General features: G+C 53.1%; 1 protein-coding gene across 7 annotated transcripts in view; it reads left to right on the top strand.

Moving 5' to 3' along the window:
* Positions 1-4: 4 nt before the first annotated feature.
* The window catches only part of Phldb1 (pleckstrin homology like domain family B member 1), a 35,106-nt gene continuing 10,475 nt past the window's right edge, over positions 5-24,635 (top strand). The window contains exons 1-9 of one of the 7 annotated variants that reach the window (XM_017802678.2): positions 5-131; positions 6,076-6,156; positions 6,808-6,931; positions 7,848-8,018; positions 15,738-15,863; positions 17,347-18,695; positions 21,300-21,581; positions 21,940-22,080; positions 22,161-22,298. In XM_017802678.2, coding sequence (XP_017658167.2) covers positions 6,097-6,156; positions 6,808-6,931; positions 7,848-8,018; positions 15,738-15,863; positions 17,347-18,695; positions 21,300-21,581; positions 21,940-22,080; positions 22,161-22,298 — 2,391 coding nt within the window. In that variant the 5' untranslated portion in view covers positions 5-131; positions 6,076-6,096. Of the gene's footprint in view, positions 132-2,034; positions 2,246-6,033; positions 6,157-6,690; positions 6,932-7,100; positions 7,359-7,847; positions 8,019-12,801; positions 12,956-15,737; positions 15,864-17,346; positions 18,696-21,299; positions 21,582-21,939; positions 22,081-22,160; positions 22,299-24,635 lie in introns of those variants that run through there. The other 6 variants (XM_029554926.1, XM_029554927.1, XM_029554925.1 and 3 more) reach the window with 6 other exon arrangements.

Raw genomic sequence — 24,635 nt, 5'->3', positions numbered from 1 at the left:
GGGGGGCGGGACAGGCTCGCTCTCTTCCTACTCAGCAGGCTCCCGGGTAAAAGCACCAGTGTCCTCGCGAGCCTGAGGCCGCCGCGGCCCAGCCGGGCTAAGGGACCAGTGTCTCCGCCAGTCCACTCAAGGTAAGGGTGCCCCTTCCCACTGCGCCTTGGGGCTCGGTTCGCTGCGTGGCTGGGGCTGCAGGATTGAAAGTTTCCAGGGCCGGACTTGATCGGCTCTGGGAGGGAGAGTTGGGAAGAAACTATGGGGGAGGAGGGGCCACCCCAGGTGAGTGCGTGCTTGCCAAAGGGGCTTTGTGGGCCGCTTTCCTGAGAGCTACTTTGCTTTTGCGTTCTGGAGTCGCTGCCAGCACCACCGCCAGAGGGGGCCCTCCCCGAGGAGTGACCCCGAGTTCTCCTGTGGCACCCCGACAGCCAGACCTACACTCGCAGGGTGTTTTGGGTGGGGTGTGCGCGCGCGTCCTCGTCTTCAGCATCCCTCATGGCCCTTCTCCACCAACAGCAGCATCACAGAAGGGGGTATCCCCTGGATGTCTCCGCTCTTGTTCCCGCTCCAGCAGCCTTGATGAGATGTGGAGTGCGGGGGTGGGGGGAGTCAGGGAGAGATCTTTGGGGTGTCCTCCTGGGCACTCTCCTCCAGGACTTCCTGGTCTTCAGGAATCCGGGAAGCCTCAAGGGGCATCTGGGATGACTGAGTCGGAGGCGCTCGCTCCGCCTTCGTGGTCTGGATCCAAATGCCCAGCGGAGTTCCCCCAGCCCAGGCTGAGCCAAGTCACCAGGCTCCCCAGGGATGGGGAAGTGCTGGGAGGCTGGGTGGGGCGGGTGCGAAGTTGCCCGGGCGCCGAGGACGCTTCCGCGGAGGCGGGCTCAGCGAGGACTTTGCTGGCGACCCCTCGGCCCGGCCGGGGACCCGGGGAGCCGGGGTGGGGCGGCATTCTGGGCCCGTTAGCTCAGCGGTCCTGGAGGCTCCGGGGCTGACTCATCGCACCGCGGGCTCACCCCACAGCCGTCGCACAAACAACTGCCTCCATCGTCTCGAGCATCCACATTGCACCCACGCACCGCATCCCACGCCTCACCTCCTCGTATCCCCGCCATACGTCACACACATAAAGCCTAGTGTCATATGCGCCTCGACCCACTACACATAAACCACGCCACGCGCTCCACGCGCAGGAAACCGTACCCCTCCCGGGCAGCTCCGCTCACACGCGCTTCCCCTGGACACGCGCATCCCCTGCACACTCGCATCTCCTGCACACGCCAGCCCCCTTTCCGCAGCTGTGAGGCCGCCCCTTTCCCCCGCAGTGCAAACAAGCGGCTTCTTCTCCCTGCCCGACTGAAGAAAGGCAGCTTGTCCCGAAGTCCCTGCGGGCGGGGCGGCCGCTGCAGGCGACCCAACACTGCAGCCTTGTCCCACGCTGTGGCCGGGCGCGGGTGGTGGTGGTGGTGAGCAGGCCGGGGGCGGGGGGCGGAGTCAGCGGCCTCTGGTGTGTGCAAATCCCAGGAATCCTGCGGGTTTCTTAGAAATGCACCTTTCCAGTGCAACCCCCCCCCAATAAAAACACACCCCCAAGCTAGACTGGAATTCTCTCCTCCTGGCTTTGTCCTCTGTCCCCTGGCTCTCTCTTTCCTCTTTTCACCGTGGCCACCCACGGTTTTCCTCTCCAAGGTGCTCAGAACCTCGTGTTTTCTGTCACCCCTAATACTTGGGGACGCCACCTTTAGTCTCCCCGTACTTTGCGGGGAGCAGGTCTCCCCCGCAGTCCCCTCCGCGCTCAGCTGTGTCCTCCCAAGCTTTGTTATTTTTGAGACAGGGTCTTATGTAGGCCAGGCTGGCCTTGGACTCCTGATATTCCTGTCTCCACATCCGGAGTACTGGAGTGACCACCCCGCCCGGCTCTCCTCCCCAGCCTTCAGGCTTCCTCATCTCCAGTCCCCCGATTTCACTTTCCAGGTTTCTGAAGACCCCCTTTTCCTTCTGCCTATTTTTCTCATCTTCAAGTTCTCCCGACGCCCGGCCCTTAGACTCCCTGCCCCGCCTCGCTTGGGCAACCTGCCCGCTGGGTTCCCAGCCTCAGTTTCCTTCCCGTCCCGATTCCTTCCTCTGACGGTGGCCCTTCCTCAAGGGCGGATGCGAGCTGGGAAGGCGAAGGATCCCAGCTCGGCCCTAAAGTCCCCCGGCCACAGTTATGCGCCGCTCATCGCCGGGCCTCGGCTGGGCCCCTGGAACCCAGGTAAGGGCTGGAGCGACCTGCAGGGGCACCGCGGGGGACCCGGCCTTGTGCCCTAGGGCTGCCTTGGGACCTCCTTCGTTGCCTGTTGCCGCCAGAGCTTCCAGGCCTCCCTTCATCTTTATTCGGGTGCCGAGACCCTGCAAGGGGATACTCTGGGAGCCCCACTTGACGGAGACAGTGTTGTCTGGATGCTGGGAGCATCCTGGTGGGCGAGGGGGCCGAAGTGGCCGGGCCAGGGTTGCCTGAGGAAGTGCCAGCCTGGTTGTGTCTAGGCACCTTTCCTAAGCACACCCAGGCCTCTGCCACCTTGCTCTCGAGGAGGCGCTTGGGCGTCTGCGTCTGGGTGTTGGAGGGCTGCGGAGAGCCAGGCCCGCTTCTTACCCGGAGCCTCAGGGCCTGTTTTTGGCATCTGGGCGGGGCTGGGTTTCCCAAAAGGGCGGCGCGGAGTGGGTAATTACAGCCCTGGAAATGGGTGGCAGGCAGGTAGGATAGAAGTGGGCCAGCCAGTCGGGGGCACCGGAGACTGCACCTCTGGACCTGAGATTGGGGTCAGAGAGAACTGGGATCGGAGGGCTCCCAGGGCCGCAGTGATGTCCCTCTGTCAAAGTACCGCTCGGGCTCTGGGCAGGTTAGGCTGGTGTGTTTTTTTTTTTTTTTTTTCCCCTCTGTGGATTAGGTTTCTGAGCTGAGGCCACAGCCTTGCACCTTCCAATCGCTATATCTATCGTTTCTTATCGGCTTCCCACACCTCTTCTCCTTATCTCTCCCTGTCCTTTACCTCCTTATTCCCTCTCTCCTCTCCAATCACTCTTATTCCCCATCAACCTTACTCCTTTACAATCTTTATCTCCACTTGAAGTATTCAGAGCAAATAAACGAATGCACCCAAAGGCTTCACGGGATGATAGTGACAAATACTCCAGTGTGGCTGATGAAGAAACTGAGACCCAGACCTTGCTCAAGGTTACATAGCTTATAATAGCTGCCATTTTAATATTGCTTTGCAGTTCATGGAGTGTGATTTAGCATGCTCTCTGGATCCTCAGATAAAAAACAATTTTTTTTGAAACATGGTCTCACTGCGTAGCCCTGGATGCCTGGAACGATGGAGAACAGGCTGGCTTCAAACTCACAAGAGATTAAAGGCATGCTCCACCAGGCCTGGCCTCAGATGATTTTTTTTTTTTAATTCAAAGCTTTATCAAGGAAAAAATCTATGTAGCATAAAATCAACCACATTTAAGTGTGCCATTTTTTAGTGTATTTACAGAATTGTGTACATTACATTTTAGTACATTACAAATAAACCATCATTACAACTTAATTTGAGAACATTCCTATCGCAGGCTGAGGAAATGGCTTAGTGGGTAAGAATGGTTGCTGCTCAAGCATAAGGATCTGAGTTCAAGTCCCCAGCACCCATGTAAAAAGCCAGCTGTAACTCCAGTGCTGGGGTTGGGGGCAAGGACAGGAAGATTGCTGGGGCTTGCTGGCCACTAGCCTAGTTTATGTTTAGTGAGAAACTCTGGCTCAAGGGAGTAAGACAAAGTATTATAGAGCAGGACACCAGATGTCTGCCTCTGGCTTCCACACAGGTGCATCTGGACACATACGTGTGCTTCTGTACAAACACATGTGCATACACCAGACACACACACACACATACACACACACCAAAAAGAAAAAAAAAATTTTGTTGCTCACAGCCCCTCCAAAATCTTGTGCCTATTTTCAGTCTATTGCTCATCTATTCCTAGCCCTAGGCAAGCACTGTCCCAGGCAAGCACTGTCATAGCTAATCTTTCTTTAATTATTATTCTGGTTTTATAGAAGATTGGCTTGACAAAGAGAGAAGTTAAATGATGTGTCTAATCCAGGCATGGTGGTTTGCCTGGCTCATATAATCCCAGCACTTGGGAGGGAAAAACAGGAGTTCTGGGCTACATAGTAAATTCCAGGCCAGCCTTAACTATGGAGTGAGAACCTGTCTCAAAACAAACAACAACAATGATAATAATAATAATAATAATAACAACAACAACAATCAGGAGCCTGGGGATGTAGCTCAGTTGGCACAGTGCTTGCCTAGCATGCAGAAAGCCCTGGGTACCATCCCTAGTACCATATAAAACTGGGCATGGTATCATATACCTGAGGAGTCAGGAAAGTCAGAAATTCAAGGATATCCTCCACTATATAACCAGTCTTGGATATATGAGATCTTGCCTTAAAAAAAAACTATGACAAACAACTTGTCTAAAATCTTACAACTAATAAATTATAAAATCAGAATGAAATTTAGGAGTCTTTCTCTCCAGTCTAAAACTTTTTCCACTAAAGGATAATGCCTTTCCTTCATTGCTATTTTTGTTTTGTTTTTCTTTCCCACTCTTTTTACATAATTCCCCAGTTCTAACTCACTGACTTGCCTCTCCTTCCTCAGAAAATGCTGAAGGATTTCCCTGAGTGTACACAAACTGTGTAGTAATTTGTCTCTAGAAACTCTTCCCTATGGCGGGGGCTCCTGGGGAGGTGCCAGGGAAGTGTGGGGCTTGGTACAGGTCAGTGACTTTAGGATTCCCTTTTTCCAGGCAGTCTTGGGGTGGGCCCCAGGAACTGTTCCTGCTTCTTTTCTGTCAAGTTGAGTGGAAATAGTGACTGAGATGATGAAGTCCAGGCCCGGAAGGGTGGAAGTGGGAAGGGTAAATTTAGTAACTCCATGGTTGAGGTCCTTGGAACCCACTGCCAGGGGCAGACACTCCTTGGAATGCTGGCTCCTGCCTCTACTTCCTCTGAAAGTCATCGGGAAAATGACTGGAAGAGAAAGTGGAGGGAAACCTGAAGAGTGGACATACACCAGTCTTCAAGCTCTTTCCTCACATCTCTCAGTGCCAAAAAACAGATGTCTGGGAAAGAGGGAAGGGTGGTGGTCTGTGGCCTAGATCTGAGTTCGAGGTTACACCTCTCATGACGGTTGTCATTTTTACACTGCTTTGTATTTCATGGAGTGTCATTTAGTATACTACTTGCATCTTCAAACAAATGTCTTTCAACTTAACAGCTTTATTGAGGTATAATAGGTAGGCAGAAGATTCAAGTCATGACTCTGAAATCTACTCCTGGTTCTAAGAGCCTAAACTTCCTGCAACAGACACCAAGCTAGTAAAGAGCTCCAGAGTCCTATACTCCCAGTAGAAATCACTATTGAGATTTTATTGCTATGGTGGCTGAGGTTGCTTTCTGAGAAAGAAAAGGTGTAGGAGTTGAGACAGAGATGATAGGAATAGATGGGTTTTACCTCTGCGTCACCTTTAAGAAAACATAATATTGAGACCCCAGGGAAAAGAGACAAAAAAGGAGAAGAGGGGAAGGAGTTGCAGTAGATCAGCCCTGGTGCCCACTGGGGGGCTCTCTGGCTACCAGTGTCCTGGGGTGGGAGGAGGCTTCTCCCCTTGGTAAATACTACCTGCTCTGTTTAAGACTCTAGATGACTGGATCTGGGGAGGGGTCTTTTGCTGCTAAGACCTGGGATCTGGGAAGCATAGAGCAAGAAAACAGACATGTAGGGCTGTTTGTGTTTGTGGTTTGCAGGGCCAGGACTGGGCTGCTGTGTTGTCTATGCTGTGGCTAGAAACGGGGGATGGAGTGTCACCTCTACTCCTACCTCTCCCAAGCTCTTTAGCTGTCTCTACTTTTCCTTTAGCCATCAGCATGCTGGGAATGACAGTGCCTGGTGTTAGTCTTGCCCTGAGAATCCTGCCACAGAACCCACTTCTCTCCCTCTTTAGCCCTGGCCTTCCTACCTCACCTGCTTTTTGCTGTGTCTCCAGGAGCTCTGGAGCCCTAGGATCATGGATACTGTCAATAGGAACCAGATAAGCCCTGGACATAAGACCCAGGCTGTGGTGCAGGTAAGTGGGGCTGGGGCCTTGGCATAAGAAGGCTCTTAGGGAGGATGGATTCAGCCCTTTTATCCATCAGTTGTTCAGGCCTGAGGATGAAAACAGCAGTCTGTTGCCTGTTGCCCTTCTCTGATCCCAGGTCTATTACCAGCTCAGTCTTGATCTGAATCAGGTTAATCGGTTCAGCATGAAACTCCTCTGTGAAAGTCAAAAGTCAGTTTACAGATTGTCTCTGGCAAGATCACTCTCCTGGTCCATACCTCCACCTTCCCTTGTAGTTGAGTTTAGTAGGGGCAAGATACAGGCATGTGGGTAGGTAGCCATGACAGGATCACCAGGAGCTAGACTAGCTTTGCTCTGCTGTGCCCCCTCCTGCTGGGTATAATGTCCCACCCCCACCCTCTCTTTGATTCTATTTTAATAGACAAAAAGGCCGGTTGAGCCAAGAGTTTAGATAAATCCAGTGGGGCGAGTTAGTGGCCTAGATTCAGATCTAATTACAATTTAGTAGAATAATGCTCTGCATAAGATTTTTGTGTTCAGCTTTTCAGCAACTTCAGAGCCACAAGGGCTGGAGGGAAGGCTGGTGTGACCAGGACTGGGGTGGTCATGTACTGAACTGGAGTCATGGTACTCACTCCCTACCTACACTACTTGCAGAAAGGCCCCCTGGACCTGATTGAGACAGGTAAAGGATTGAAAGTGCAGACGGACAAACCACATCTGGTGAGCCTGGGCAGCGGGAGACTTAGCACAGCAATCACTCTCCTGCCTCTGGAGGAAGGTAAGCCAAGAGCTGGCAGGGCATGCACCTGCCCCCCACCCCCACCCCCATCAGTACATGCATTCCTGCCCTGGAGGCTTGTGCCTGGGGGCCCTTCTACCTTGTGCAAGCAATGCTTGCCTTGTCTCTCCTCCCCCAACCCCCACCCTGGACTCTCTGCCTTCTTTAGCAGATAAACTGGCTCCATGACTGGGATTAAAGATCAGTTTAGAAACAAGGAGAGCCAAGGGAGAAAGAGAAGGCCATACTGATTGCTCTTAGCAACCTGTAAGGTCAAGAAGTGAAGGCCCTGGGTTCCAGGATGATGCCTGACATGGGACACTGAACTGTGGAGAATGAAGAGATGGAACTAGGGCATATCGCCCAAGGAGGCACTGGCATAGCTTCTGCCCACCCTTCTCCTCTCCTGGCTGCACCTGTTGCCTGGGTGATACTACATTCCCCACATTCTCCAAATGCCAGTCCCTGGGGCTCTATCAGGGAGGGATGGAGGGACAGGCTGCACTGGAGAGAGAGATGGGCAGAAGAGAGGGAAGGATGGAGGGAAGGAGCGGGTAGGGTACCAGAAGGAAGAAGAGGTTATTTTCTAGAAGAGAGTAGCAAGAAGGAAAACTGGGAGAAAGCATAGAAGGGGCGGTTGGGGAGCTGAGTGCAGTCTCCCTTCTCTACTACCAATGTGTCCGAGGTTTGGGGCCTCCCTCTGCGCCTTCTCATTTGGACACAGAGTTTTCTCTGCTTGAGAGCCTCTTTTACTTACACTCCCTATCAGGCTCAGGGGCCCACTAGGTATGGCCAGTAGTGAGCAGAGTCTCTGATAAGTAGGAAATAGAGTCAATTTCCACTGTAGCCCCCTTGCCCTCTCTCTGCCTTCTCAGCCTGGATGACCCTTCTGACTCAGTTTACCTCCTTTCTCCAGGGAGGACAGTTATTGGTTCTGCAGCCAGGGATATCTCACTCCAGGGTCCAGGCCTGGCTCCAGAGCACTGCTACATTGAGAATCAGAGGGGTACTCTTACCCTCTACCCTTGCGGCAATGCCTGCACTATTGATGGGCTCCCTGTCCGGCAGCCTACCCGGCTCACTCAGGGTAAGGTTTGATACCTCCACACCGACAAGGGGGGGGGTGAGTCTCTATTTCATAGCTTGTGCATGTTGAATGCAAGGGAAGTCAGCTGTGATGGTTGCCACGGTAACTGGCTGATCGGCCATACCCAGGTTGAGTTTGTATGTCAAAAGATCTCAAAAAACCTCCCAGCATCCAGACTCATCTTCAGTGTCCTTTTTCTTTAAAAAAAAAAAAAAAAAATCCTCATTCTGCGGCCAGACATGCCTTTAATCCGAGCACTCAGAAGGCAGAGGCAGGTGGATCTCTGAATTCAAGGCCAGCCTGGTCTACATAGTGAGTTCCAGGACAGCTGGGGCTACAGGGAGACCCTGCCTCAAAAACACCAAAAAAAAAAAAAATTCCTCACTTTGTCTTCATATACCACAGGGCGAGAAGAGGTTTTGATTCCTGCTGTCAGAGGGCCTAGGTGCAATGTGGGTGTTAGGAGTTACAGCAAGTGAAACAGCAGCAAGAAAAGGATCAATTATGATCTATGATGCCAAGAAGGAGTTGTTTGGAGATGCTGTAGAGGAGGAAATCCCCTGTGGACAGAACAAAGGCAAACTCTGATGGCAAAATCTGAGGACATACCTGCTCCTGCGCAAGACTGTTGACAGTAGCTTTAGAGTCATAGATGTGACAGCCCTTTGTTTCCTAAAGCTCCAGACTGTTCTTTTGGATAAGGGAGGCCCTTGTGTATAAAGGCTCCTAATCGCTATGGTTACCTGGCAGGTAAGGGTTGGCCAGGTATTTTGAATAGGCCACATATATTCACCCTGGAAACAGGCTCTAGGCATCATCAATTCGTAGAGTGAGTCTTCTGACTTAGGGGGGCAGTGAGAAAAGCAGATGTGTCGGGGGATGTGTGTGGGGGTGTCAGAGGTGAAGGTCATATAAGGATGGGGCTTGGGGCTGAGCCTGACTGAGCAAAAGGGCTGATGACGGCATTGTTTTCTGGGCACTCTCACTGGATGGAAGCCCCTTTGCAGGGGAAATTCCACTCACTCTATTGTCTCCCAAGCTCCTTCTGTTCACAACTCCCAGGCCCCTTAAGTGCTACTTCCTTTCCATCTGACATAGGAACTGACTAGGCCCCACTCCTTCCTTCTGCCCACTGGTTGGCACAGAGCATAGATAACCTGTTCAGGGAGGCAGGTCCTCCAGCAGCCAAGGACAGACTTGCCTCCTTCTCAGATTCAGAGTATCTTACTGGATGAAAAGAACCCCCATAAGCAGGCTTTGGTTGTAATGCCATCTTGTTCCTCACAGTCCTGTTCAGGGTCAGAGAGAGCATCTGTTCCAGGATTCAGGTGTATGCAGATTAGACACAGGGCAGGAAGGCGAGATGGGATGAAGTTCAAAGATCTCCCAGCCCCTACCTCATGCCTCATATCCCCCAATCCCATTACTTCCTTGGGTAAAAGTGTTCTTGCCCTATGAATTGGGAGCGGGGTGGAGACATCAGTGCTCAGCATTCCATCCTCCCAGGGCATCATTTAGCTCTTGAGGATTTAGTGTTTTGCTCCTGAGGCCATGATGGAATTCTTGAGCATTTCCTGTGACCCTAGTGACCTCCTCTTTCCCCAGCAAGAAGCCCATCTTGCCAAGTATGTACTCTCCCACTCCCTTCTGACCCTAAACTCCTTTTACTACCCCCACCCCCCACAGCCTTCTTGTCTGGGCTAGCCTGTCTCCAAAGCTTGGCAGGGTAGGCAGAGGCACAAAGGAATGGGTGTTCTTCTTTCCAGCCCTCCCCCTCCCCTGGGCTCCAGGAGCTGAGGGTTTCCTTGTCTCATCTCTGGAGCAAGGCACCAAGCCCAGCCCTGCCTGGCCCCACTCCGGACATTCTTGGGAGTGCGTTTCCTTGGAGACTGGGTGGTGCGGAGGTGCATGTGATATCTGTGTGTCTATGTAACTGGAGTATGTTTATCTGTCTCTGGATGTTTGTGTCTCTGGGCTTGTGTATCTTGGTGTTTGTTTGTGTTTCCTTGTGTTTATAGATCAGTCTGTTCAAATGGGTGGCGGGTGAACCTAGGACTAGTGGTACCAAAATGTCTATGTGTGTATTATCCTGTATATATGAGAAATCACTAGTATGTCATGTGTACAAGAGGACCACTTAGGACTGGGAGTGTAGCTCAGTGGTAGGCCACTTGTCTAGCATGCACAAGACTCTGGGTTCAATTCCCAGCACACACACACACACACACACTGAAAGGCCATTTTCCTGTCTTATTGTCTAGTTTAACCTTATATTGGGACCCTCTTTGAGAAGTAAAGGGATATCTTGGGAATAACAAGAAGCCTTCTCTGACTGGGGCAAGCCTTAGAAGAAGCATCATTCTGGGCACTGTGCCCAGCCATAGGCAACTTGGAATGACACACTTCATGACAAGCAGAGATGGCAGTGACAGGCTCTTCTTGCAGAAATATGCTTGGGCCAAGGGAGGAGGAGGAAGCCAGAAAGCAAATACCAACCTTTAACCTAGAGAAATGAACATATGAGGGAGCTACCCTGTACCCAGGCATCTTGGCACATCCCATGCAGCCCTCTTCTCCACAGAGCAAAGGGTGGAGCTGGGAGTAGGACCAAGGAAATGGGGTGGTAGCTTAATCTAGGGTCTAGGCTGCCCCACCCTGGGACCGCAGCACCAAACCACATAAAAGATATGGGAGGGGACTAAAGAAGAGGGGCCCCAGAAAGCCACATAGCTCAGGACCCAGGCTGTCTAGACAGTAGACACTTCCATCTTGTACTGCCACTATCTAAGTGTCCTTTACTTCTTAAGCTCCGGTTGGTGGATAGGAGTTCCTATGGAGCCAGGATTTCTGGGGTTCCCACTGCTATTCTGGGATCCAGGACATGGGCCTCTCCCTCTCCCAGCCAGCCCGTTGTTACTCCTTCTGCGAAGGTTATGTTATTCCTTCTGCGAACCAGGAGGGAAGCCTCTGAGCTTTCTCTGTTAGAAGACTGATAATGATCTTGACTAATAAAGCTCAAGGGAAGGAGAGCAACAGTGAAGGTTGGAGCTCCCAGCTTCCTGCTGTTTCTCCCTGGCTGCATCCTCCCTGTCTGCCTGGGTCTGTCCAGCTGGCCATCACAGTTTCCAGACTGATGAATCACTCTTCCTGGGGAGGTTTTGTTTTCTAAAGCCTCCCTTCATTTTACATTTGACCCTATATGGGTCTTCCTTTTTTTCCTTCAGAAGGGGAATAAGTTTCCTTTCGTGTGTGTGTGTGTGTGTGTGTGTGTATGTGTGTGTGTGTGATATGTGTATATGTGTGTTTGTGTGTGTAGTATGGTAGTGAATGTGTGAGGCAGTGACTTATTCAAAAAGGATGGAAAAATTCATTATTTCTCTTAAGGAAACTGATCTTTAAAAATTTTTAATTTATTATTATTTTTTATGTGTATGAGTGTATTGCCTGCATGTATGTGAGTGCACCCGTGTTGTGCAATGCCATGGAGGTCAGAAGAGGCCTTTAGATTCCCCTGGAACTGGAGTTAATGATGGTTCGTAGCTGCCATATGGGTGCTGGGAATCGAACTTGGGTCCTCTGCAAGAGCAGTCAGTGCTCTTAACCCCTGAGCCATCTCTCCAGCCCCAGAAACTGATTTTTTATTTCAGAGTTTCTTCAGGGGCGTGAATGAAAGGCTAGATATGCTGGGGACATGTACATGTGACAATAACTGTGACAGAGTGTGTATAATGAGGGTGTTTGTGTGACTCAGGTGTGCCTGGCTGAGGTAGTATCAGTATGACTGGGCAATGTTGGTGTGCATTGGAGATGACACTGTGGAGCTGTGTGGTCTTCTGAGCACATAATGTGTGCAAGAAAGAGAAAATGTGGTGTGTCCTGTGAGGTTCTGGTGTTCAGAGCCACATCCCTGGGATAAGAGCAACTCTCTGGGCCTCAGACAGATAGTATGTACCAGTCTGACTTATAATGCCTGCCTGATTCTGGGGGCTCCAAATAGAAAGGAACCTAATGGGGTGGGTTTGATCTTTGCTGGAGCTACCATAACTAGAGGTTGTGGCTAAGAGAAGAGAGTTGGCTCGAGGACCCAGGAAGTGGGCTGGCTCCGATGGGACAGTGGGTTAGCTCTGGTGGGTGAGGGCTAGAAGAAAAGGCATTTAGGGTGGTGACAGGAGCTGGGCTCAGTGTTGCTTGTACTGCACAGAGCACCACCTTGGCCTGAGTTCCCAGCCCAGGGTGACCTTGTCACAGTGTTGGTCTGAGGGCCAGAGCTGAACCTAGTGACCCTAACTGGATCCCATGCCCCCCCCATACTTCTCTCCCTCATATACGGAGTCATAGAATGCCCACTGCCTCATTGAGACCATGCTCCTTATTAGTGGATAAGGAGTCCCAGGCCACCAGGCCTTTTGGTGTGACTGCCCTAAGGTGACAGCCCCAGACACTCACCTCCTACCCCAGAGGGTCCCTGGGCTAGACCAGAGCTTGGTGTCATTCCTGCTTTTGGCTTTCCACTCTCAGGTCGCTGTTTACCTCTCACCTTAACTTCCGGCACCACCTCCGGGTGTGTGTGTGGGGGGGGACCGCTCCTGTCTGCCCACTCTCCCTCCTGCCCCTAGCAGGGATTCCTGGCCAGTCGCCTGGCGGCATCCTCCTGCCCGCCCCGCCCTCTCCATCCAGCTCCACATTGCTCTCCTCCATCACTTCCTTTTCCCCTCCTCCTCGCCTTTGTCCCTCCCTCCCTGGCTCCCTTCCCCCGCTGCTGGTGGCCGGCCCGCCCCTCCCCGGGCATTGGCGGCTGCTCGCTGCCTGGCTGCTCCTTAGAGCCAGGAGCCCGCGGAGCGGGAGGTCGGCCCGCCCCCTCAAAGGCCCAGGGCCGGCCGGCGACCTGCAGGGCTGGGGCTAGCGGGGATGAGAGGTCCGGAGGTCCCGGTTCTGCGGTGAGTCCTGAGCCCGGCCAGCCACTGCCCCAGGCAGCCCGGCTGAGAAGATCGGGCAGGGAGGGGCGTCTTGGGGAGAGTGGGTGCTAGGAGGGGGATGGAGTCCTTGCCCCTCTTTGGGAGCTTGAGACTGTGAGGCTGATGGTGTGTGTACCCAGAGCGTTTTCGAGAGGGGGGTCTGAGTTTTGGAGTGGTTGTGAAGACCTGATCTTCCCCACTGCTGGGTAGTCGGCTCCTGGGACCCGCCTCCAGAGGTGTTTTAGGGGTCCTGCTTAGGTTCAGGGGAGCCTGTGTTATGGCCAAGAGGGGTATCTGGTGGGAAGAGCTAAGGTTCTTTCTCCCATCCTCTTCTCACCCAGCTCCTCTTTGGCCATTCCCTCTATTTGTGTGACCAGCAGGGTAGTGACTATCACTCTGAGTGTGCCGGCATGTCTGCTCATATGAGCCTGTATGGTTTCTGAATGTCTGGAGTGTGAGTCTGCGTGGGGTGTTTCCCTTCTGCATCTCTCACAAACAGGATCCACCCTCTCCTTTGCCCAGTGTTTCCTCCCCAGGCATGTAACTCCTCCATCCACCAGCACACAGCTGGACCCTTGTGGACCCCCGGACCCCCCAGGGAGAAGGAGGCAGGAACCATGACCCTGGCTAAATGGTCAGGGGTTCCTGGGCTTCTAGAGAGGGCGGGTCCTGGGGTTGTGGCACATAAGAGGGGGCTTCCTAACATAAACTGCCGGCCAGTTCTCTGGGGTCCCTAGGTACTAGAGCTAGAGCAATTCCTGGGGCCCCTGAGTACAAATAGAAAGTTAATTTGGGCTGGAGCTGGTCTGCTCTCTGTCCCGCTGCCCTCCTGCCCACTCTATTAATACAGCTTCAGCTTCAGTGCCTGGCACCACTATTTATAGCCCAGAGCAGCATGGTCACACACCCCCTGTGGGGGAAGGGCAGGACAGTGACCTCCAGGATATAGGGGCCAAGGTAAAGGGTCCCTAGATAACCCACAGTCTTCTTGGGTGGGTCTGGTACTAATGGGATGGAATCTACCCCAATTCCCTACCTGCTTCCCAGCTTGGACTATGTGGTCAGCCTCAGCCCCTTGCCCCCATCACCCTAGAGTTGAGTGGATCTGTCTAGACCCTTCACACTCACCATTAATTAGCTTGTTAAATGGCTGAAAGGAAAGAGGGGAGCCTGGCTTTTTTCTGTAATAGCTGTGGTTGTAATTAGGTGGATGGAGTGGTTGATTGTTATTTATCTCAGTTATGATTACTATGGGATCAGCTCTTTTGATTGGTGGCTCGGCAGGGCAGGTTTCCCCTGTCTCCCAACCACCCATCAGCCTTTAGAACTGTTGGTGCCACCTGCCTGGGAGGGCCTTGGATGTGCCAAAGTATCAGGTGGCTTTGTCCACTATGGTTTTCTGCTATGGGCTTCTTAAACTACTAGCCCCAACTGTAAGGCAGTGTCCAGGGTCACAGGAACAGGTCCCTGAGCTCAGGAGGGGTCCTTCCAAAGTACCCACACAGTCTGGGATGCCCCTTGCCCTTGTGGCCTGCCTGAACTGAACTGTCTCAACGTCCAGGAATGTAGACTTCCCTGCCAGTCTTAGCTCAGGTCAGGTTGGCATGAAGCATGGGGCACCAAGTGGCACCAGATTGGGTAGCCAGGAGGTTGGGACTCGGGGTGTGGAAGGCTAAGTGGTAGAGAGCCCTAGGGCTCTGGCTTCTCCCAGCACAGCATCTTCTGCAAGAGCTCTGGAGCACCAGGCATGGCCAGGAGGAGGAATTCTGCCAGCCAGGGTTAGGCGCCTGTGGGCACACCTGCTGCTCTACACACTCCCGAGCCCCTGGCTACATTTTCTGGCACCCACACACCAGCCCCTTCCATGTACTCGTACTTCCTGGGCAGGACTGGGCTTGTGCCTATTGCCTGAGAATGTGCTTGGCTGAAGCTCGGCCTAGTGGCTTAGGCCTAGCTGGATTCTAGGAGGGATGGGAAACAGTTAAGGGTGTTTTGTCAGAAAGAAAGAGTGGCGATAGCTCTTTAGACACTGAGAGAAGGTGGTAGCCCTCCTAAAGTCATACTACAGGAAGGAATTGGAGCCAATTCTGAGCACCACTAGGGAATAATCTGTGGTTTCCTGTGTCCCCTTATATATCATAATTAATGACAGGGTTTCACTGTGTAGTCCTGAAACTCACTATATAGACCAGGCTGGCTTCAAAATTACAGAGACCCTCCCACCTCTGGTTCCCAAGTGTGGGGATTAAAGGCATACACTACCATACCTGGCTTCATCATGGGTCTGTGTGTCCCTGGAAGATGCTGCCTCTCAAACTAACCCTTTTACTCAAGGGGCAGTTCAGTGTATCATGGGTGCACATTGGGGTTGAGAGTTCCTTATTTCTGAAGACATTTTTCCATTTCTAATTTACATACATGGTCTTATTAATCCTGTAATATCAGTGATACTGATTGTCCCATTTTTATGATGTGAGAGCTAGCCTTGAAGGTGAAATGACTTGAAGGTGAAGATTTCACAACTAGGAAGGAGCTCAGAGGACTCTAATCTTGGGATTCACCTCCCAGTGTTCTTTCCCACTCTGACCCATGCTGTAGAGCCTGGGCTCTATCTCTGGGACAGGCAGAGACAGATGTGTATTGTGTGGACACTGAGGGCACAGGTAGAAATGGCACTTTGGAGCTGAGGGTAAGCCTACAAGTGCGGTGGCCTGGGGTGGCTTTGGCCCTGCCTGCCCCTTCTAAGTGATTACTTTCTCTGTAGGCTGCATGTTGTGTCTGGGTCAATCTACCTTCCTGCGCTTTAACCACCCAGCTGAAGCCAAGTGGATGAAAAGCATGATTCCAGCAGGGGGCCGGGTCCCTGGGCCCCCCTACAGCTCTGGCTCTGGTAGGTATCCAGCTGGGACAGGGGATTGGGTAGGTGACACCTCTTAGATATGTGTCCTTGCCCACTCCAACCACTCTTGGAGTGTTAGGGCAGGACAATACCTATAGCCTGGGCTCAGTGCTACCTACCATGGGCTGGTGGAGAATGCCAGGCAGTAGGGCCACTGGAAGAGATCCAAGGCAGGTCTGTTTGGCTCAAATTGGGCAATCATGTGCCTCAAGGGGTAGAGGGTTCCACCAGCCTGGAGCCCTGCTGCTCTGGAAGATGTCATTCAGTGTTCATGACCCTGGCCCTCTTGTGTCATCACCAGGGCACCTCACTTGAGGGGGGCCTGAGTATTATATTGAACCCTTAGTAGCCTCTGATATGTCCCATCTGCTAGTGATCATGTCCTTGGGCACTGCCCAACCCTCAGGCCATGCCATGCTGGCCTATGAGTCAGAGGAACAGCTGCAGCTTGTATGTGAATTATTGATCCCTAGAGGAGAATTGGTGATTGTTCTAGAGAAACTAACACAGGCCCCTCAGTCAGCTGCCTGGGGGTAGGGAGCAGATGAGGAAAATGACAATGTATCTACCACCCCAGGCTCTGCACTGGCATTCAGATGGCTGTGGGATGACAGGTGTCAATACCAGTGCTGGTGCTGGGGCAGGTGAACATATGTGTTAGGTTTACCTAATGGGATGGCTGGTTATTAGTGGCCTACATATATAATCTGGGGACCTGAAGAAAGAATGGTCACTAGGATTGCTGGAATCGCATGGCAACCCATCTGACGATGCACAACATAGATCCATACTCAGTCTTGCAAAGCCTTTCTTCTCTCCCCACTCCTATCTCTCCCAGTCCCCTGGGCTGGATGAACCCCCACCCCAGCTTTCTCATGTTCCTTCCTCAGCTGTTGGGGCAGCGGTTCTAGGAACTCCAAATTCCTGATTGGTTGACAAGGGCTAAGGCCAGGCAAAGGCAGGCTCTTGCTGGCATGGCTTAATGGGATAATTGGAAACACTGAGCTGTACCTTGAGGCTGGCCAGTCAGGCTTCCAGAACAAGCCATTAACAGATCCCTCTTCTATCCTGGATTGAATAAACCCATGCAGCATACATCATTCACCCCTCATCCATCCCTGCAGCACTCCTTCCCCATTCCCCCTGGCCTCTGACACTGATATCCTATTAGACTAAGAGGCTCTGGAACTTCTGGCCAGCTCCACAGATGTCTCCATTGCCTTTGAGTATACTCCTTGTTTTTCTTGAAAGACACAGAAAGTTGGGAAAACCAAGGCATGGAGGACGATAGTGTTGGGGGGAGTTGGCCATAACCAGGCCTGTGCCAGAACCCACCTCTCCTGGCTTCTTGTCCAGAACATTCATGATCCCATTGCCCTAGGGAGAGGTGGCCTGGTGCTCACTCTTATGCACCCCCGAGTGACTCCCCAAAGTGAAAGAACAGAGCCTGAGGAGTCTTTGCATTTCTCCACAGCTGAATCAGAAAGCCTGGTGAATGGGAACCACACACCACAGCCTGCAACTCGGGGACCTCCAGCCTGTGCCAGCCACAGTTCCCTAGTGAGCTCTATTGAGAAGGACCTACAGGAAATCATGGACTCACTGGTGCTAGAGGAGCCTGGAGCCGCTGGCAAGAAGCCTGCAGCCACATCCCCACTGTCACCAATGGCTAATGGTGGGCGCTACCTGTTGTCTCCCCCAGCCAGCCCAGGTGCCATGTCTGTGGGCTCCAGCTATGAGAATACCTCTCCTGCCTTCTCTCCGCTTTCCTCACCAGCCAGCAGCGGAAGCTGTGCCAGCCACTCACCTAGCGGGCAGGAGCCAGGACCTTCTGTGCCTCCACTGGTGCCTGCCCGTTCCTCCAGCTACCATCTGGCCCTGCAGCCTCCGCAATCTCGCCCAAGTGGTACCCGTTCCTCTGAAAGCCCCCGGCTGGGCAGGAAAGGAAGTCATGAAAGACCTCCCAGCCCTGGTCTCCGAGGTCTACTGACTGACAGTCCAGCGGCCACAGTCTTGGCTGAGGCCCGCAGAACCACTGAGAGCCCCCGGCTAGGTGGGCAGTTGCCCATGGTGGCAATCAGCCTGAGTGAATATCCAGCTTCTGCTGCCCGCAGCCAACCCTCCAGCATCCCTGGCAGCCCCAAGTTCCAGTCTCCAGTACCTGCTCCCCGAAACAAGATTGGTACACTCCAGGACCGCCCTCCCAGCCCTTTCCGTGAACCTCCAGGCACTGATCGGGTGTTAACAACCAGCCCCTCTAGACAACTGGTAGGCCGAACATTTTCAGATGGGTCAGCCACTCGTAACCTGCAGCCTCCCGAGAGCCCCTGCCTGGGTCGTCGGGGCCTGGACAGTATGCGAGAACTCCCTCCCTTGAGCCCATCCCTTTCTCGAAGGGCTCTGTCCCCACTGCCAGCCCGGACCACCCCGGATCCCAAGCTAACCAGGGAAGTGGCAGAGAGTCCCCGGCCCCGTCGCTGGGCAGCCCATGGGGCTTCACCAGAGGACTTCTCCTTGACTCTAGGAACAAGGGGCCGCAGGACTCGGAGCCCCTCACCCACACTTGGGGAGTCCCTGGCACCCCGGAAGGGCAGCTTTAGTGGCAGGCTGAGCCCAGCCTACAGTCTGGGCTCTCTTACTGGGGCTTCACCTCGCCAGAGCCCCCGAACCCAGAGGAAGCTTTCTAGTGGGGACTTGCGGGTACCCATCTCAAGGGAGCGGAAAAATAGCATCACAGAGATCAGTGACAATGAAGATGAACTCTTGGAATACCACCGGCGGCAGCGCCAGGAGCGACTCCGAGAACAGGAGATGGAAAGGCTGGTGAGTGGATGCCAGGGAGGCTGCCACTGTCCAAGGCAGGGCCTCTGCCAGGGTGTGGGCAGGCCAGCTGGCAGAGCAGGGGAGGCTGTGCTCCGGGCCTGAGCTTCTTCAGGATATGCCATCAGGATGCAAGACCAGTATCTATCATGGTCTCGGTGTCTTTAAGAGGAACTTTCTTTGAAATCCTAAGGCTTTATTTTACTTATTTACTTATTTTTGTATGTATGTGTGCATATGTGCATGTGTATGCATGTCTATATCTTTGTGTAAGCCAGAGGTCAATGGCAAGACTCTTCCTCAATCACTCTTCACCTTATTTAATTAAATTAAATTAATTCATTAATTTAGACAGGGTCTCTAGTATCCCAGCTGGCCTAGAGCTTACTGTGTAGACCAGGCTGGCCTTGATCTTACAGAAGAGATCTGCCTGCCTCTGCCTCCAGAGTCCTGGGATTAAAGGTGTGTACTACCACACCCAGCTCACCTTATTTTTTTGAGATAGAGTCTCACTGAACTTGGGGCACACTGATTTGGCTAGACTGACTGACCAGCAACTCCCAAGGATCTTCCTGTCTCAGCCTTCCCAGCAGTGAGATTCCTACCTTTTTTGAGAGAAAAAAAAAATGGGTTCTGCCTAGATCCTGGTGCTTGCTCTTTAAAAAAAAAAAAATTATTATTATTGTGTGTATGTACAGGTATGTGCCATACCTTGTGTCTGGAGGTCAGAGGTCAACTTTTGTGAGGTTGTTCTTTCCTTCCACCTTTATTTTATGTGGGTGCTGGGGATCGAACTCAGGTGTCCAGGCTTGCATAGCAAGCACCTTTACCAGAAGTTTACTCTTTAGAAAAGCCCCTGACCCCACGTTCTTGCTTCTCTCTTGCCTCTACAAATGGGTGGGAGCTGCTTACCCTGGCCCAGATGGGTCATCTAAGAGTATGGTACTAGGGAGGAAGGGAAAACTGAGTGGGCAGCCCCTAGCCTGCCTGTGTGATTGTATGTATCTGCATGTATAAGTGTGGGTGCTGCAGGTCTGGGTGTGGTTCTGGGCAGCTGTCTTGGAAATGGCGTCTGAGCTGGGAGGGGGCCGGGATTCCCCAAATAGCACAGGGAGTTCCAGGGGCACTGGCTGCTGTGCACATGTGCCAACCCACATACAGGAACATGAAGTCCCCCTTCCTTTCCTTGAGAACAGAAACCTGGGGTTCTTGGGTATACTAGAACCCTCAGATTGGTTTGAGGAGGATTTTCTGGGAAGAAGCCAGATAGTTTTGGGTGAGGGAGGGAGTGGGGTAATGTGCTTGAGTCAGGTAGGAGGCAGGACCCTTAGTCTTTCTTTGTTCCATCTTATCACTGTTGTGCCTCACTTATCCTAGGGCCTCATCCTGAGAGGGGCAGTGAGCCCAGCAATAGTCAGTGCTGAGCCCAGCCTCTCTACCCCCATTCCCACACACAGGCACACACCTTACCACCAGTTCTGACCTGCCCCACCTGCCACTTTAAGTCAGAGGCTGCCCGCCCTGCCCCTCCCACCTTACTTAGCCAGGCTGCTTATCTAGGTCCTAGGGCGGGGGCGAGGCACTGGCCCAGCCTTCTGGGTGCTGAGGCTTGGTTCCTGGATTTTTTTGCCATAGACCTGGGCAAGCAGCAGGAAGGAAGCTGGGTAAGTGTTGTGGGATGGGGAGTTGTGGCCAAGATGTAGGTGGTAGGAGATACTTGAGGAGGTCAGGACCCTTAAAAATCACTGACAGGGTCAGGGATTGAAACTCAGGGCTTCCTAGGGTGTTACATGGATGAATGGGATGAAGGCCAGGAACATGACAGCCATTGGTCCCTCACCTCCTAGGCTCCTGAAAGGTGACCATTTCTGAGTCAGGCTGTATAGAGAGTATATAGATTAAGTGACAGGCTATGGAGCATTCATACCTGGCCAGCCTACCCTGGTGGTAAGGACCAAAGAGTTGACTGCCTGAAAGTGACTTGGAGCTGAGGTAGGACCCAATGACCCAGGTCTGCCTTTTCTCTGTGTGTGTCTGGACTGAGTGTCGGGTCCTGTGGGCCTGTGGTCTACTTTCCAGCCTTGTCTGTCTGTAGGTGCCCACCCAGCTTGTTTAGACTGTGTTTATCTGTGTGAGTACATGTCAGGACTGGTGGCTTTGTGTGTACCTGTCTGTTAATGCCGATGTATCTCCCATGACACAGTGTCTGTGTGTACCTATCAGTGTGTCAATGTGCCCTTGTGCCTGTAGGTCTGTGTCACCCAAGTTGCTCTATGTCCCACCATGATCTTTAGATTGCCTACCCTTGTGTGTTCTTGTATGTGTGTCCTTGTGTGACTATGAAGAAGCACCATCCCAGGGTGGAATGAGAAAGGAAAGCAAACAGTAAGATGGGAGTGGCTGGCCACATGGACAGGTGGCACACAGCCACATTCTCTTGCTCACCTTTGGGGCACCTTTTTTCCCCCTGTTTCCCACAGATCTTAAGGTTGAGGCTGTCCTAATGATGCTGAGCCCAGAGCCCTTAGTGTCCACCACACCCTGGTTCTGGCCACACTAGGTCTCAGACTCTGACCTCTGATATTCTGCTCTGTCTACCGTCCCCAGGAACGCCAGCGCCTGGAGACCATCCTGAACCTGTGTGCTGAGTACAGCCGAGCTGACGGGGGACCTGAGTCTGGGGAACTGCCCAGCATTGGAGAGGCCACTGCAGCATTGGCGTTGGCAGGCCGAAGGCCCTCAAGAGGCCTGGCGGGAGCCATTGTGGCCTCTGGGAGGAGCAGTGAGGAACCTGGAGGAGCCACCCAGCGCCTGTGGGAGAGCATGGAGCGCTCAGATGAGGAAAATCTCAAGGAAGAGTGCAGTAGCACAGAGAGCACCCAGCAGGAGGTGGGTAGATGAGGGGGTGAGACCAGGGGCTGGTGCCCAATGAGGAGGGAGTTATGGAAGGATCAAGTCTGGGAAGAGACCGGAGGTGTAGAACTGAGGAGGCAAGGAAGAGGAGGTGAAGAGGACTTTCCCAAGCTATAAATGTGCTTTATGGCTTGCCTTTCCTTGACCCCACCCAGGCTTGGCACTCCAGTAAATCTTTTCCCTGTAGCTGAGTTTCCCTGGCTGGGAGGAAATTAACCTCTTGTTTCAGTCTAGTTATCCCTTCCAAGTGCTTTGAGGACTAGATGATCTGGTCCCTTAGTCTGATCCTGAAAAGTTCTAGGCTTCTCCCACTGATGATTCCCCTTCCCTTCAGCACGAAGATGCCCCTAGTGCTAAGCTTCAGGGAGAGGTACTGGCTGTGGAAGAGGAGCGGGCTCAGGTGCTGGGGCGTGTGGAGCAGCTCAAGGTCGGAGTGAAGGAGTTGGAGCAGCAGCTTCAGGAGGCAGCCCGTGAGGTGAGCTGGCCAGGAGGGTGCTGGCGTCAGGATAGGTCCTGAATTCACTGCCTTGACTGGACTATGTTGTCTGTCCCCAGGCTGAAATGGAGCGGGCACTGCTGCAGGGAGAGAGGGAGGCAGAGCGAACATTGCTGCAGAAGGAACAGAGGGCAGTGGACCAGCTGCAGGAGAAGCTGGTGGCCTTGGAGACAGGCATCCAGAAGGAGAGGGACAAGGTAACCCACATCTACTACCAGCAGCCCAGACAAGAAGGAAAAATGCCTTCCCTGGGGCTCTATATCCCTTATCATCCACCCTGAATACCAAGTGGTCTCTGTGGCCCTCCAGGGACAGGGGACCTTGTCCTCTGTGGAAGGTACAAGCTTGGAGGGTGCTGCCAGGGGCTGGGCTGGTGTTTGTGGTCTCCTGTGTCTGGATCTCTGTGCTATCTCTGGGTGCCTGGGTGCCTGGCATTCTGGGCCCTTCTTGGTTCTTCTAGGAAATGCAAAAACCCCTTCTTGGGCAGTGAGCCTGAGGGACTGGTGCTGCTGGGGAGGGGGTGGTGATTCAAGTTTGTGACCCACTGTGGGGAGAAGTCCTCCTTCAAGCATGCCTCTGGTGCTTAGGATGTGGTCTTTGGGAGATGGCCCACAGGCCTCCACTTCCCGTCTTCAGGATCTGCAGCCTCTCATCCCAGATGGTCCCAGCTCCTGCCCCTGCCCCTTTCAGATTTCTGCCTGCAGGGACTGCTCCATCCCCCAGGGGTCGTACCAGCCATGTACAAGATGCCCAACAGCGTGCCAAAAGTTCTGAAGTGGAGAGGGTTCATCTATTTCTGGATTTGACAGTATTTTTCTAAGAAACTTAATTTTACTTTTAGATTTTTTGAAAGTTATTTTCCTTTTGTTCTCAGTTTTGAGAATTAAAAATTTGTTGCCCCGCCCCTTTTGGAGCTTTGGCTCTGGCCCCCAAAACCACACTCCCAGATTCTGTGCCAAATTAACTCTATGCTTGCCTACCAGGCCTGCACTAACGCCCTCTCTAATCACTGTCCTGGGCCCTCTGCATGCCCCTAACTGCCAGGCCACCCAGGCAGGGCTAAGCCACACCAGCTTTTGCACTAACTCCATCGGTGCCTTTGTGCCCCTGGCCTCTCCCCTCTAATGTTCCCTCCTTCTGTTCTTGATGTGGGACCCCATAATCAGAAAGAAACTGGCAGGAAGGCACAGCTAAACCTTACTCAGTGGGACATTGGGAGGAGGAGTATAAGGATGGGGTACGGGGTGCATGGCCAAAGATCTGTGTCTGATCAGCGCCTCCTACTGGAAAGGCCTGTGCTGCTGCCTCAAGGATGTTAGCAGCTTCCTGCAGGGCAGAGGTTGGGGGCTGAAGGCTATTTGGGGTTCACCTGTGGGGCCTTGGAGGGCTTGGACAGGGCCTTTCTACCTCCTTGAGTGGCTACCCATCTTTGCTTCCCTGAATTTAGATACCTCAAGCTGTGGGGAGAATGGATGCTCCCTTTCCTTCCTCCACTCTTGGAGGCCACAAAACACAGGGTATTTTCAGAGCAGTGTCCAAGGATGGGGAAGTGTCTGGACCTCAGGACCTGATCAAGGCCTTCCCTCTGGGCTGGGTAGGTTGGGTGGGTGAGAGGGCCAGGTGCAGCATAGGGGCTTACCCAGGGGATGAAGCTGGGTATTCCACAAGCAACCTAGCTAACCTCACTTAACTGAACTGGGCTCTCAGAGGCCTGGGCTTTGCCTTCCCTCTGGTCCAGTTTGAGGTGGTGATGGTGAAGGTGGTGGTGGTGGTGGTGGTAATGGCGATGGGAAGGTTCTCTTTGCTTTCCCTCCCAGCCCCCAGCTCATGGCCCTACTCTGGCGGTAATCATAGTTTCTCCTTTGCCTGTCCTTCGGAGGGTGACTCACCAACTCCTCCCCACGTCCCTGTCCCCTTTCCCGCCCTCAGAGGTGTCATCTCGCCCCAGACTGAACCATCCACCTCCTCCCTGTACCCACTCCTGGGGCTCCTATTACCATGGCAACGGCCGAACTAATTGCAACCCTCATCCCTACTGAAGTTTAGCCTGCTGGCACCCCACCCCCATTGTGGGCTGGAGGGAGGGAGGTCGTGGGGGGTTGGGATGGGGTCCCTTTTCCTGCACCGCTGTAACTCTAATATCTTCAGCTCCCAATTCACTCCCAAGTCCTGGATTTAACCCTTCCCGTCACTACCCTTTTCCCCAGGGTCAAATTTTGGTCTCGGGACAGTGGTAGAGCTTGAGGCTTGAGGCTCTGCATTTGCCATGTGGCATCAGCTTTGGCTCTGGTTTGGAGCGGAAACGGAAGGTCCTGTCTTAGGACCTATCCCGACGTTGCTGGAGACCAACGTTTCTACCCTGCCCCCAAGCCTGTGCCTTTGTCACACCATCGCTGCCTGAGTCCTGTCTTACACCTCTGCTCCTAGCCTCTCGCCTCTCCCCACGTACCCTCCCTCCTTCCCCTCCTGCTCTCGTCCAAGTCCGTGCTTGCCCCTCCCTTCCCGGTGCTCCCCTGAGTCCCCCCTGCCCCCCC

Source organism: Nannospalax galili, unplaced genomic scaffold (assembly GCF_000622305.1).
Source record: "Nannospalax galili isolate Female #2095 unplaced genomic scaffold, S.galili_v1.0 scaffold265, whole genome shotgun sequence".
In the NCBI taxonomy this organism is placed as follows: Eukaryota; Metazoa; Chordata; class Mammalia; order Rodentia; family Spalacidae; genus Nannospalax; species Nannospalax galili.
The sequence above is the reverse complement of the archived record's forward strand: the minus strand, read 5'-3'. Positions and strand labels throughout refer to the sequence as shown.